At 40.6% G+C, this 14,121-nt stretch overlaps 1 protein-coding gene across 7 annotated transcripts in view; it reads right to left on the bottom strand.

Moving 5' to 3' along the window:
- Positions 1-5,765: 5,765 nt before the first annotated feature.
- DROSHA (drosha ribonuclease III) overlaps positions 5,766-14,121 on the bottom strand; it is a 119,362-nt gene continuing 111,006 nt past the window's right edge. For all 7 annotated transcript variants that reach the window (XM_044233359.1, XM_044233387.1, XM_044233396.1 and 4 more), the window contains 5 exons: positions 12,756-12,838; positions 12,561-12,664; positions 10,395-10,487; positions 9,548-9,594; positions 5,766-6,168 (listed from right to left, as the gene is read on the bottom strand). In XM_044233359.1, coding sequence (XP_044089294.1) covers positions 6,038-6,168; positions 9,548-9,594; positions 10,395-10,487; positions 12,561-12,664; positions 12,756-12,838 — 458 coding nt within the window. In that variant the 3' untranslated portion in view covers positions 5,766-6,037. The remainder of the gene's footprint in view (positions 6,169-9,547; positions 9,595-10,394; positions 10,488-12,560; positions 12,665-12,755; positions 12,839-14,121) is intronic.

Raw genomic sequence — 14,121 nt, 5'->3', positions numbered from 1 at the left:
AACGGCAAGGAGGAGTCTCGTGATTTTTATCGCATTGATGGTGACAGAGAGCCCATGGTTCAAAGGTGACTAGCGACAGTCCCGCCAGCCAGGAGCTGGTGGTCTAGCAGGGCAAGATGGGGGAGTCAAGAGATTAGAACAAGATGGCATGACAAAGGTGATTCAGGAAGGAGCCCAAGGATGTACACTTAAACTTAAGGCCCCAGGAAAGGCTTGCAGGAGCTAGTTCCTGCGCTGATGCCCAAAAAGTAAGTGAGATAATCAGCAAGGAGGTGGCCTATTTCAGGCAGTGCAAAATCCTGGAGGGGAATGTAAAATGTGTTTAAACATCTGCAACCTTTTCAGTCAGTTTTCAGTCAGGATGGAGTCAGGGGTGGGGGGAGGCAGCAGAGGGCTGATGTCTGGTCGTGAGGGAATTTAACAGCCTTTGTCTTTATCTTAGAGGCAATGGGGAATCTGTGAAATATTTTAACCAGGATAGTAACATGAAGAGATTAATCCTTTAGAAAGAGAAGAGAATGTATTTATTTTCCATTGCTGTATAACAAACGGTCACAAAGGTAGCTGTCTAAAAACACCCCTTGCCTCGCCAAAGTGACACATAAAATTAACCATCGCCATCAACCTATTACCCCTAAAGAATCTGAGAAACAGCACTGCTGAAATCGTTATTCCTGGGGGAAGGGCTAAAATTACCATATTTGCCACAAATTTTGAACCTAAACCTAAAATCAAGCCTTTAGATGTAATTTGGAGAATAAAGGGAAAAGGAAAACAGTAACACAAGAAAGCAATACATCACATCCAGAATATGCGACATTCTACAGAACAGCTGGCAGGGCTTCTTCAACTAGCTATGAAAAGAGAAGTGGAGGAGTGTTCCAGATTAAAAGTGACCTAAGAGACATAAAAACCAAAGGCAATGTATGGACTCTGCTTAAATCATTAGTTGGACAAACCAGCTGTACATCTGAATACAGACTGGTTATTAGGAGTTATTAGGGAGTTTTGGATGATTTTGTTGTCACAGTGGTTGAAAAACAGAACAATTATATTTGACCTGAAAATTGACTTTTTGTCACGGGGAAGAGTCAATAGTCACGGGGGCCGACTTCATCTCTCAAGATCAAATTGAGGTTCCACCTCCTGTGACTCCTATCCTTCCTCCAGAAGGAATGAGTCACTCCCTCTCTCGGATCCTGTCTGGTACCTTACACACATGGGTGTATGTGTTTCCTTTTCTAAATAGTGTACTCCTTGAAGACAAGGACTCTGCTTTAATCTTCTATGCTTAGGATATCGTAGATGCTATAAACACTAATAAATCCTGAATGAGCATTCCCCAAACCCCTACGTCAAAGGTAAGAATTTACTCTATTTCATGGTTGCTCCATTTTAACATCATAAAATAGAAGAGTAGGGCATTACTAAACCATAAAGAAACCTATCAGAATTAAATAAGGAATATGGCCACACTGGTCCAGTGTAGTATCCAGCAGTAGGCCAGTGAATGTCTTTTTGATGTGGTTGGGCTGGCAAATATTGGATTTGGGTTGTTCAGTGCCTGCCTTAGAAACAGTTGTGTCGGGACGCCTGGGTGGCTCAGTTGGTTGGACGACTGCCTTCGGCTCAGGGCGTGATCCTGGAGTCCCAGGATCGAGTCCCACATCAGGCTCCCAGCTCCATGGGGAGTCTGCTTCGCTCTCTGACCTTCTCCTCGCTCATGCTCTCTCTCACTGTCTCTCTCTCTCAAATAAATAAATAAAATCTTTAAAAAAAAAAAAGAAACAGTTGTGTCAGTTGAGGTGATGCTAGCTGCTCCAACAGATCAGCCCCCAAATCTCAGCAGTTTAACACATTGCTTCTTCTCACTTACCTGAAGTCCAAGCAGGAGCCCCGTATCAAGGGAGGGCCAGTGGTGGGGTGGGGGTAAAGGCTCTGTTCCATGCAGCCATTCACATTCTCACTGACGGTGGCTTTCAAAGCCACCCTCCCTGGATATCTACATCTAGTTAGTAGGGGAGCTATTGACATCTGAGGGGTGGGAAACAGCCACTCAGCCTCACGTGAATGCAAAGATGCAAAGAAGCTGGAATGTGGTCCCCAGTGAGGCAGGAACTTCCCGACAATTCTACAAGAACAAAATCCTTGGTGGCTGGTTGTTTTCTCTCTTCCACAGGTTTTTCTCTTAAATGTTCTGACATTTATACAAAAGAGGTATGCTTATTTCATCCCTCATAAAATAGAAGAAGTGATAAGAGTCCAGTAAAGAACTTGGGGCTAGTAGCTACAGGAAACTTGGCTGCAACGCTTTAGTAACGATGTTGTTACTCCCAGTTCACAGCGTCTCATGAAACCTCATGAGTAATTCACAAAAGGCCTTCTTCACATTGCAGAAGGTAATGGTAGAGATATGTCACAACAACTTTACAAAACATAAGGAAGATAGAAATAATTCTGAAACAGCCCACTGGTTTAAGAAAATCTCAACTAGAGATGAGCATTGGATGAGAATTCCTTCTCCGGTATACATTTATCTCATGTGTGAAGCCTATGGTTTCAAAGTGCTACATCAATGGAAGGGTGTCCTGTCTCCAACATGGGGAATGCCAGTGTCCTTCTTCGTAGATATACAAATGCCAGTGAAGGTTTTGAGTCCACATCCAATCTGTACTTCAGCTCAAATATCCTGGGCTACAAAACCATGTGTCCAACTGCGTATGCAACATCTGGGGAGACATTCCTCAGGCCCTTCAAGTTCAAGAGCCAACTAAGTTCAACATCTTTCTAATTCTGCTTTCCCATAAACAGTTTGCAACTCGACTGTACAAAGATTAGCCTGATGTTCTCTCACTTCATTTCTCCCACCTCAGCGATTCTTAGCCTGGGTGGTTTTGCTTCCAGAGGATATCTGGCAATACCTGAGACATTTTCACTTGTCACGACCAGGAGACAGGATGCTACTGGCATCTAATGGGTAGAGACTAGGAATGTAAGTAAATACCTTACAATGCACAGGACAGCTCCTCCTGCCTCCAGTGAAGAATTATCTAGTTCAAAATGTCAACAGTGCCAACAGTGTTGAGATAGAAATATCTTGCCCTATTCCATGTCCTACAGTTCTACCACCTCTGTAACTTTCAAATCTTCTGTCCCAGCAGCCCATTCCCGACGCCACATTACAGTCCTTCATCACATCTCCCATGGAATACAAGAGGATCCTAACCCATTTTCTTGCCACCCAATCCTGTTGTTCCTTTGGAAGGACATGTCCTCCCCCATCTTGCAAGTGTTCTCTCATCTTTAAGGTTTCCAAATATTAACTCTTGGGTGAACCTTCCTGTGTGACCTCCTCTCCGCTCCAGTATCAGTTGGAGACCCTGTCCATAGACACACCATTCCTTGTTTCCCAAATTAGACCCAAGTGACTTGTGAGAAGGAACCTTTATATTCAACCTCCATGAGTAATAAACAGCACAGTTGAAGTAATGTAAGAATGTACTCTCTCACTGGCACTTCTTGTGATAAGAACTAGAAAGTAAAAAGGCTGGGCTGGGTTGGGTAGGACATAGGGCAGATACTGTGGTCATAGTGGCCTGCTGTTGAGTTGGTCTATGTGCCTAGTTACAGAATTTGGCTGTTGGCCTCATTATTGCTCTACAGAGCCCCTGGAGCTAACCTGCTCTGATGGTGCATTTGCTGTTTCACTGTGAGGTACTCTAGTGTCTCAGGGACTTAATTTCTTCAGGTTTTAAGAATTATTAATATGGAGAAAGAAAATGAAAAAGGTCAAGACTACTACAGAGAGAAGTCAAGGTCCATTAAAAAGTCTTAAGCAGTACGTCGGCTTTGGCATTATTTTGAATCATATGGAAGACGAGTGATAGTGCTTACTTAAAAAAAGTTCAGGGGCACCTGGGTGGCTCAGTCAGTTGGGCGTCCAACTCTGGATCTCGGCTCGGGTTGTGATCTCAGGTCCAGAGATCAAGCCCTACATTGGGCTCTGTACTCAGCTTGGAGTCTGCTGGTCCCCCTCCCTCGGGTCCTCCCCTGACTCATGATCTGCACACATGCTTGGTCTCTCAGATAAATATATACATAAAATCTTCTTTTAAAAAGTTCAGGTATTTTCCCTTGTAATGTTTTCAAGACCACTGATGAATCCAGCATTCCTTCCCTTCCAGTCTTGCTATGTGCAGGGAGGAGGAACACCAGGACAAACTTTTGGTACAGGTACTTTCTTACATTTCATAATTAACAAATTAAGAAACCCTAGGGAGGTCTTCTCTCACTCCTCTCCATAATGTATGTGTACACATGTGTGCAGCATTATTTATGACAGCAAAAAATTGCTTACAACCTATACATCTTCCACTAGTCCACAAATCACAGTGCACCCATAACTGGTACTTACGATATGCATTAATATGCAGCCATCAATGTAAATGTCAATATGAATTAAACACTGAGAGATATGCATGATGTACTAGTTAATAATAAAAAAAAAAGGATAAGGAAACCATATGTGCGCTAATTGTTAAGGCACACTTGAGTGCATGTGTGTACGTGTGTCCATACACAGAAGGTCTGACGATATACAAAAGCTCCGGGTGATGGAGTCATGGGTGGCTTATTTTTCTGCCTATGCTTTCTACTTTCTCCACAGTATTTCCAAAGTAGCATTTGTTTCTTTCTCCTGCTAATAAAAGTAGTATGTTCCCCCCAATTTTCCGTCTTGCATAGGTATCATTTAATAGTCACTTTCGTAAGAAACCTTCCAAATACCTGAAAGACTCATTCCGTCTCCTGCTTCATATCTTAACTCAAACGATACCCTTTTGGGGATCTCTCGAACTGCCTGACCGAAAACTGCACCCTCCCCACCTCCCTGGCTCTATTTTCAGCCGTCATCTACACCACCATGCGCCGTATGTTTTACTTCCCTGTCTACTGAGTGCATTTCTCCATTAGCACGTTAGCTCTCTGAGGCCAGGAGGGGGTTTCATTTTGTTCACTGCTGGAGCCCCAGAGCCTAGAACAATGCCCAATACACAGAAGGTACTCACTATGTATTTGCTAAAATAATGAATGAAAATACTTTTGTTTAAAAAAAAAAAAAAGAGGTTTTGCCTTTATTAATAAGAAACAAGTGATATTCAGCTTAAAATAACATTTTTTAAAATGTCCTATCTTTTAATGTATTGTTAGCCCTTTATCGCAGGGACCACTTCAAGCTGACGAAAGCTGTGAAGACTCCTCGTCTTGCTCCCCGCCCGCTCCCAACCTTCCCCTCCCATCCCCACACACATAAAATCCAGCACAATTTCAGGAGGTTCTGAGACTTCCTTTAGGTCTCTCTATAAACTTCTTAAAGTTTAGAGACCCCAGGGTTAGAGTATCTGATTTAAAGTGTCACCTGGCTTAGAATCATGATTTCTTCCCCTATTCTAAAGATACAAAGAATATTTGTGACTCAAATGTGTCCTTCCCCACTCCCACTAGCCAGCTACACGTTAAAGGGATCCCTTCTTCAACGGACTCACTGCTGAGCAAGGGCTAAGTTCAGCGTTTGCAGTTGAGAAGACGATAAACATCCAGACGAAAACTGAAAAATCTAGTTAATAATCCAGAGATTTCCGAAAGAACAGTTGTCAATAGAGTGTTGCTCAAGTATCTGGTGAGGTGGATTTTTCACTTGTCAGCTGAAGTCTTGTGTCACAATCTCAGATGGAGAGAGAAAAACAGGATCTATTCCACATAGAAGATGCTTTTTGAATTTTATTGTTTAAAGAACAAAATAGAAGGGAATATGCACATCCACCAAAGTGAAGTTTTCCATTAAATAGAAGAGAAATCAAATACTTTGCAACAAAGACCAGCATATTAGATCAGTAAAACAACAACAGCGATTTGACTTTGTGTTTTATTTCAACGGGCACCCTTCGTTCATTGTCTGTAGGAAAACTAGGCTAGATCTCGATGGGCAACAGTCACAGTTATTAAGCAAGGAAATACGCCACCACTTCCGCGCCCTCCTTTATTTCTTTACGTCTTCAGTCTCATCTGGCTCTTTCTCTTGATGTTCTCTTTCCCACCTCATTTCTTTTAACTCTTGTCTGTACTTCCGTTCAATGAACCGCTTCTGATGGGCCATCTGGGGAAAGTTATCTGACACGAGGAGATACATTTTATACTCAATAAAGGGTAGCCTCTGGTGCAAAGAACGACGCAGACTAAATACACACACACACACACATTCACGAGAAACAGAGCTGTATGTTCCTAGACAAGAGGCAAACAACTGCTCAGTCTCTTCCTTCGGCTTTTGTTATTCAAAACCCACTGGCAGTCGGCACCTGCACCCTGACGCTAGACGGCGATACCTGATGTGAACTTGAGTATAAAAGGCACCAAAACATATAGGAATGTTAAGACAGATGCGTGGTTTCAGGATGGTTCCAGGTAGGCAAGTGTTTTAACACGGTTCTCCTAGTAAAACCTGATTGTCAGGGAGAGATTACACAACATAGTCAAGTGGACGTGTGTACTTTTGCAAAGCTCAAACCCAAAGCTCTAAACAAATAATGGTATTATCACCCTGTTAGTTACCAAGAATTAAAATTCCTGAAAAGAGGGAAAAGGTCTGATGGACAGAAGGCATTAAGTCATTATTTCTGATCATCCTGTTTTTCTAGTTTACCACGGGATACCCAATGCTTCATCAGCAACAGCAACTCAGAGCAATTTTATTTGGTTAAAGGAAATGTATCACTCCATGGTATAGCTTGAGCTATATTTTAGTTGATATTTGACCCTGTGCAGGAATGCTAGACACAGTGAAAATCTTGGTTAAGATCTAAAAATTGTTATGACTCTGTTGTCATTTGTGGCATATAACAAGTACAGAGACAGAGTAAGAAACCAAGGAGGGAACGATAATAAAAGTCACTTTATACACTTAGTCAACGAATACATACAAACCTCACGAAGGGAGGCATGCATGAAGGGTGAAGGAGAGCCACCCAAGCTACCTGGTAACACGAAGGGAAAGGGACAGTCTTCTCCCTAACCAGGTAAGGGGTTGTTATATTCAAGAGTTCCTGCTTTGTATTTAAAAATAGGAAGATTCAGAGATGTGAGAGAGCATGGCATGTTTGGGGAAGGGCACGTTTGTTTTTTGTTAAGAATGAAACATAATAAAAGTGGATATAAATACATAGCAAATTCCTAAATTACTCCCCCTTCTTATGTAGCGTCCCATCCTACCGCCCAGGTGAGAGAAGGGACAGGAACAGGGTGGTATAAAAAAAGCATCTGAGGCGGGGGGTGAATCAGTAAAGCCCCTGTATATCTGAGTCACTGACTGATTATAAACAGAAGAGATACATAGTGACATCTGTATTTTAGAAATAAAACAGGAACAAAATCCTATTTCCTAAAGGACAGCAAGTTGACCTTATGTATTGTATAAAACACAGGTTTCAAGTATTCTAAGTACTTTCTAAAAAATAAATCAAAATCCAAAAAAGTTAGCTGTAAAGCAAGTTTCTACAAAATAAACGCTACTTCCTCAGTAAATTCTATTCTAAAACCTAGTTTGCATTAAAAAAAAAAAACAAACAAACCCACTCAGATCTGACCACTGATCAACTTTTAGAATGTATCCTCATTGTTTCCTATGAAGTTATGCTACACACATACATACACAGTGTAAATGTGTATATATTACATGGACATTTGAATATTTAATCATTCCTGCACCCACCCTCACTTTGGGAGACAACAGCACAGGTACCTCTTTATGGGTACTTTTTAAAACATTCTAGTGTAAGTGTTTCCCTGTACCACTAGTCTTCAAAAATACTGCTATAATGATTGCAACATATTACAGCATTTGGATAAAGCAAGAATTGGTCAACCACTGCCCACCACCTGTCTTGGCATGTGCGGTTTCCTGGAACACAGACACAACCACATCTGCATACTCTTCATTCCTGCCCGCTACAATGGCAGATTCGAGTAACCATGACAGACCGTGTGGCATGTAAAGCTTAACATATTTACTATCTGGTCCTTTACAGAAAACATTTGCCAACCCCCGGGCTATAGTATCATTCATTTAAGCATTTCCCTACTGTTAATCATGCAGTTTGATTTACTTATGTGTTTTCTGGCTATTATATATCAAGCTGTCACTATTATCGTGGCATGTGAACTTGAGCTCATAACTCCACTTGTTTCCCTAAGTTTGGTTCCTAGAAATGAAGTCTCCGGATTAAAGAGTATGGACTTCTTTAAGGACCAGATACAGGCAAACTGCCTTCCAGCAGCTCAAACGATTCACTCTTGCCACTAGGTAGGTGGAGGTCAGTCTCTGAACAGGCCCTCTCTCCAGGACTGTTTTATCGTTAAAAAAAACAAACAAAAAAGCTTTGGATCCAAAGAGAACCTTCAGTAATTTTACAGGTAGAAAATGGAATCTCACTTTTATTTCAGTACGTGATTGTGCATTTGTAAGTAATGAGTGAAAAAATTCCCTAACAGAGCTAACTTAAAACTTTCAGTGAATATTCCATGGCCACGGGAACCTAGAAATACTAGCTACCGCCCCAAACTTGTCCTCCCTCCCCCCAACCCAGGAAGCTACCGTCTGCTGATTTCCACTTGGCTCCTGCCCTCTTGCCTTCCCTGGAATCTCCCACAGCTGAGCATCCTAGGCCTCCTGACTTTTAGCTTCCCAAGCTTTGCTCTGTCCCACGTTTGGCTGGTACTTGGAGCGTAATGGAACTGCACTGCAATGTTTTGCTCACAGGCTCTGCTGCACAGCACAGCCCATCTCAGAGGAAAAATTCTTTGCTAAGCCTTCAACTTACAAGAGACTATGCAGTTCCCTACACGGCTAATTATGTAATTGAAGTGTTTTCCACCTAACCATCCTGCTCTTGAGAATCTATCCCACAGAACCAAAAGGACCAACATATAGACATCTACTGTCAACAGTGATTACAAAATAACAAAAACAAAACCAGAAAGAATGTCCACCAAAACTAAAAAAGCTGAATAGAATACGGCAAATCCATAGCATGAAATACCATGCAGCCATTAAGAATGAATGAATTGGGGGCCCCCCCATGATATATTGTTGAGCAACAACAGAAAGATGCAGAAAAGGACGTAAATATCTCATGCTCATGAAACAACAGCCAGAAACGAAAAAGAAAAAACCTTCACTTATATAAGATTTTAGAAGTAAAGAGAAACATATAGAAGAAGATACACTGGGTTCTTCACATGGGCTACCTGAGCTGAGGGGGACTCCAAGCAAGAAAGGAAAATGAAAATCAAAAAGCATTCGGGAATACTTTTCAAAAAAATTATTAGCCCATTTTATACATATCTTACATTCTACTACATTTAAGGTAGTGAGTAATTATGAAGAAAAAAAAGATCACATTTTATCAGTACTTACCATTTTTATATTTCCCCATTTTCTTTCCATAAAACACACATTATGAACACAGAATTATAGAAAAAGGGATAGGCTTACATTTCTCCAGTGCATCCATTGCTGCTCCCATTTCCGCTTGCTGAATACTATTAAATAAAATAAAGGTGCAGTTTAAAGATTTTTTTTTTTCACCAGCACAAGCTATGGCCACACATTATTCAGGTCGATTTTCATGTCTGGTGCATAAAATTTATCTGATTACTTCTGTCACGTACTGAATCGCACAAGTTAGGAATGTACACAAGGCCGTGCAGAAACATCATTTATTTGCACAAAGACCATTTATGTTATCTGTTCCACATTTTTAATGGTATAATAAAATGTCTTCCATTTATATTAGGTCTGAAGTATTTCTTACTTAAGTTTGAACATCTTTAGCATAAAGTTTAAAGAAGAGTAAAAAAAAAAATGCACGTATAGACAGACTTCCAATCACTTCTCAGTTTAAAATATAAATTAGAGGGTTCAAAGAAATAGGCTAAAATGCATATTTCTTTTTACCTGAGAGAGGATGTTAGCATTTCCAACAAAGCTCAAGGGAGTGGCAGTAAGAAATCAAATGTCTAATGGCTGTGTCACGTACGTGTCCTACAAAATGCTTGCAGCCACGCTCGGTACCCTATTGGGTAACTGACACTGGACGGCCCTTACCGGCGTACCAGGTAATGTGGTTTTCTCAAGGTAGCCAAAGCCCCTTATACAAAGGCATTCCCACTGCCAAGGCAAGGTGGGAACATTAATCCTAGGATTTACTTTGCTACCACCCTTGAACATCCTGTACTCTGAGTTTAAAAAGACCGACAACACAGTTTGGAAAAACCAAGCAGGGACTTCTCGGACACACAGGATGTTCATTCAAAGAAATTAAAAGGCTCTCTTCTCATACCTTGGTCCTTTCCCACATCCTATTCTTTCTCCCTTGAAGTACACTGCCACCGTGTAGGTTCTAGCATGGGAGGGTCCTACCGTCTGCAGAGTCCTGAAAGGAAAAAAAGGAACATTAATTATGGTAAGGTGTTATTTCATACTCATTGCTAACATTTAACTCTAAGAAAAGCCATGTACTTATCACTTAAGACAGAAAAAGGTAAAAACAACAAGAAAATTAAAAGAGTAAGTTTATTTGCTAGGCTGACAAATCTATAGAGAGCTTTTAAAGTAGGAAATTTAAAAAATTCTACACTGGATTTTTATATATCTTTTCCCATTCCCAAAGCATTATAAATAGCATCTGAAGGCTAGCAGTGAAATGTAAAATGTCTTAAACAATTTCAAAGTGTCTGTATTCCAAGTATCCTAAGACTAACAAACTTTCAGCAGTGGAAAGTTAACCATTTCAGTCTGTTCATTGTTCTTCAGTGCTAATCACAACCAAAAATGATAACTATTTGGGGCAATACATCTCAAGCCACATCTGAATGGTTTCATCCTTCATGAATTCTTTCCAATGCCTAGCATCTTATCTAAAAGATCAGAAAATGTATCTAATTTTGAAACATCCGAGATCATTTCAAAGGTACGCTGTAACTCCGAGTACACAACACAACTGCCAAAAAACAAAACTCCAGGTAGTCTGGATTTTAATGACATGGTGCAGATTTCTAATGCAGTAAAACTGATAACTTTATGGAAAGGGAAATTAAAAGTAACCAACAAAGATAATGGAACACACACAATAATCTTGAAAAAAAAATGCAAATCAACCCTATCATCTTGATAAAAAAGAACAAGCTCATCGCGTACTTGCATTTGGGGGATTTATGAGAAGGAGCAGAGTCATTTCCTTTGTGTTTTGCACACTCCGTGGGATGAAAGCACACAATGGCCACTCTAAGATAGCACCTATGACAGTAAGCACGCCTGTGCTATGAGAAGGTTTATCGTCCTCATTTTATTTATTGGACCTTAATTATCACTTTGATGGGGAAATACTTTGAGCCTTTCATGTAATACAGTTCCTATGGTCATTATGCTTACTAGGTACATATTAAAGTCCTATTTCTAAACATTTGGGGATTTCTCCCAATAAGAAAAGGAAACATTGTTTTGCAGTGACAGCTTCTTGGGACAATTTATAGTAGCTTGCTGTGGGGCGACTCAAACTTCTCTTGGCCTCAGTTCCTTTAGCAAAAAAGCCTATAACGTGTTGGGACTATTAAACAAACACATAAATAAAGGATTTAAAATTCCCAGCTGCCACTCTGGTGTTTTTCCTTTCGAAGTTTGAGAAAGTCCACAGAGAAGGGCTTTTCTTCCATATGGAACACTGGCAGGAATGTGTGTCCGTGCCACCACGTGTGCAGAAACAAGGGGTAAACCAGCATGCAAACCAGATTTTTAAACATCCTTAAAAACACATACCCAGATAATACTTTGGGAGGCAATCCACCCATTTTGATAATCCATTCCTTTTCTAACTACTCTTTGAAAACACCTTCTGAAGCAACAAAGGAGAGTCTCAAGATAATTACTCCACCTCAGAGTCAAATCTCCTGTTTTCATCAAAACTAGTATGTGCGCAGTGACCCGCATTCTTCTTGCACGACCTTTGGCTACCACTCAAAAGGATAACGATTTGTCACTAAAGATACTCAAAAGCACACTGCAGTTTCTGACACACATTTTGAGAAGAAACACTCCAAATCTGTGACTAACACAGGGCCACTGGAGAACCGCCTGCTGCCTGCAGCGGCTGCCTGACAGGGTGCGGAGCTGTCGGGCAACAGGGACAGAGGCCAGCACGCTTCAGGGCGCAGTGGAGAGGGACGCCCAAATACTGTCACAAACAGCCACAATCTTCTAACCTAGATGTACAGCCCAGCAGAGATTATGAGAAATGAGACAAACAAAAAGCGCAGATAATCAAAGGTGACCCACTTCCTTAGAAGAAAAGACAGAGATGCCCAAAGAGACTCCAAGCTGGGCCCAGAGTTGGCGTCAAGGAGGCCCCAGCCAGGCCCCTCCTCAGGACTCCCCCGGGTTCCTTCCTCCAGACCCCCGGAGCATCGACTCTAAACTCAACAGTCCGGTGCCTGCAGGAGCAAGTACTCACTTGTACAGAGGAATGTCTGGCTCCTTTCCTTCAGTCCTGAGCGTCAAGCAACACTGCTGAAGCTGGGATTTGGGGTCATTCCAATCCTGATTCAAAATGAACTCCTGTGGCAAGTCCCCGAGAAGTATTTAGTAATGGGTTCTGGAATTGCCAAGCATGAAGTATATAAGTAATTTAAATTTTATATGAGCTTACTTTTAATCGTGGGAAGAAGCAAACATTCATGAAAGTATGAACATATTCCAAATCCTTATCAATGTACAGCGCTGCAATGAATGCTGAAAAAGAGAACATTTAAAAAATAAAACCACAATGCATTGCCATTTCCTCAAAGAGTAAGATACTAGACTTTAAATAAACATTGTAATGAGGTTTTCAACTCCCAGGCCCTCTTTATTTTTTAGAATTATCCTATCCTCTTTCTTCAAACAAGAATCTCCCTTCATCACTAATATTAGAAGCAACAGTATAGATGTGTGAATAAAATGCAAAAATCAAAGAGTATAAAGACCAAACTACATTTGGCTAAAGGCTAAATAAATAGCTAAGTGGTACACAAAATGCTATTGCACAGGAGGGAGAGAATGATATCTGGGAAGACAACCACGTTAACAACAAATCGAAAGAAAACCTGAAGCTCAGATATGACCATGGAATGAACACATTCTGGTGGAACTCCGTTCTCCACACCAGTCTTGAAAAGACTAGACATTTACAAGGGTCTGTGTTACATTTCACATACAGAAATGGGACAAATTGTAAAGTCAATCTGCCCAGAGAAAACCTTAATACTAGGCTTAATGATAATATAACAATATATCAAACTTTGCATTAAGAAATGGTAACCCCAAAGATGACTTCATGAAAAGGCACTTTAACCAAGGAAGCAAATGGTAATTTTTTAAAAGAAGATAATAAAAATAGCTTTCACTGAGGTAACAAAACAAAAACCCAAACAAACCTGCCAGTGAAACTGATCACTTAACATTTTTGTAACTTTAATCTTTAAGTAACTTTTTCTTAATTGAAAAAGAGGTCAGACTGCCCTTGCACATTGTCAGTGAGCTGGTTTTGCATGGTAGACTTTAATATTTGTATATAATTCCAACCGTCAAAAATACCATAAAGTTTTTTTAAAAAGTTTCAAAGCCCAGTGAATGGCCCACTTATTTTAAAGTAGCATCAGAAACAATAAAATTATGCATATAATCCTTTAGTTAGCCATAATAGGATTATTTATAATGCTTCCAGACCATATCAAAAATTGCCAAAGATGACAATATTTGTCCATAGAGCTTTGAGCTCATTCAAAACAACAGATAATAGTTTTGGTATTTAGTGAATAAATTATCCTTCTTTCTCCTATGCCCCTGTACAAAGGCTGCTAGGTGGCAAGAAAAGCTATGAGTCACTCTTACCAATCTTCACATTCTGCTTCTGTTTCCCACAAAGGATGTGATGGTTAAGCATTAAGATGGAGGGGTAGAGAAGCAGGGATGGGGGGCGGGTGATACCACTGAACAGAGACTGAACATAAAATTCATTATTCACATGTCTTAAT

This window comes from Neovison vison, chromosome 1 (assembly GCF_020171115.1).
Source record: "Neovison vison isolate M4711 chromosome 1, ASM_NN_V1, whole genome shotgun sequence".
In the NCBI taxonomy this organism is placed as follows: domain Eukaryota; kingdom Metazoa; phylum Chordata; class Mammalia; order Carnivora; family Mustelidae; genus Neogale; species Neogale vison.
The sequence above is the reverse complement of the archived record's forward strand: the minus strand, read 5'-3'. Positions and strand labels throughout refer to the sequence as shown.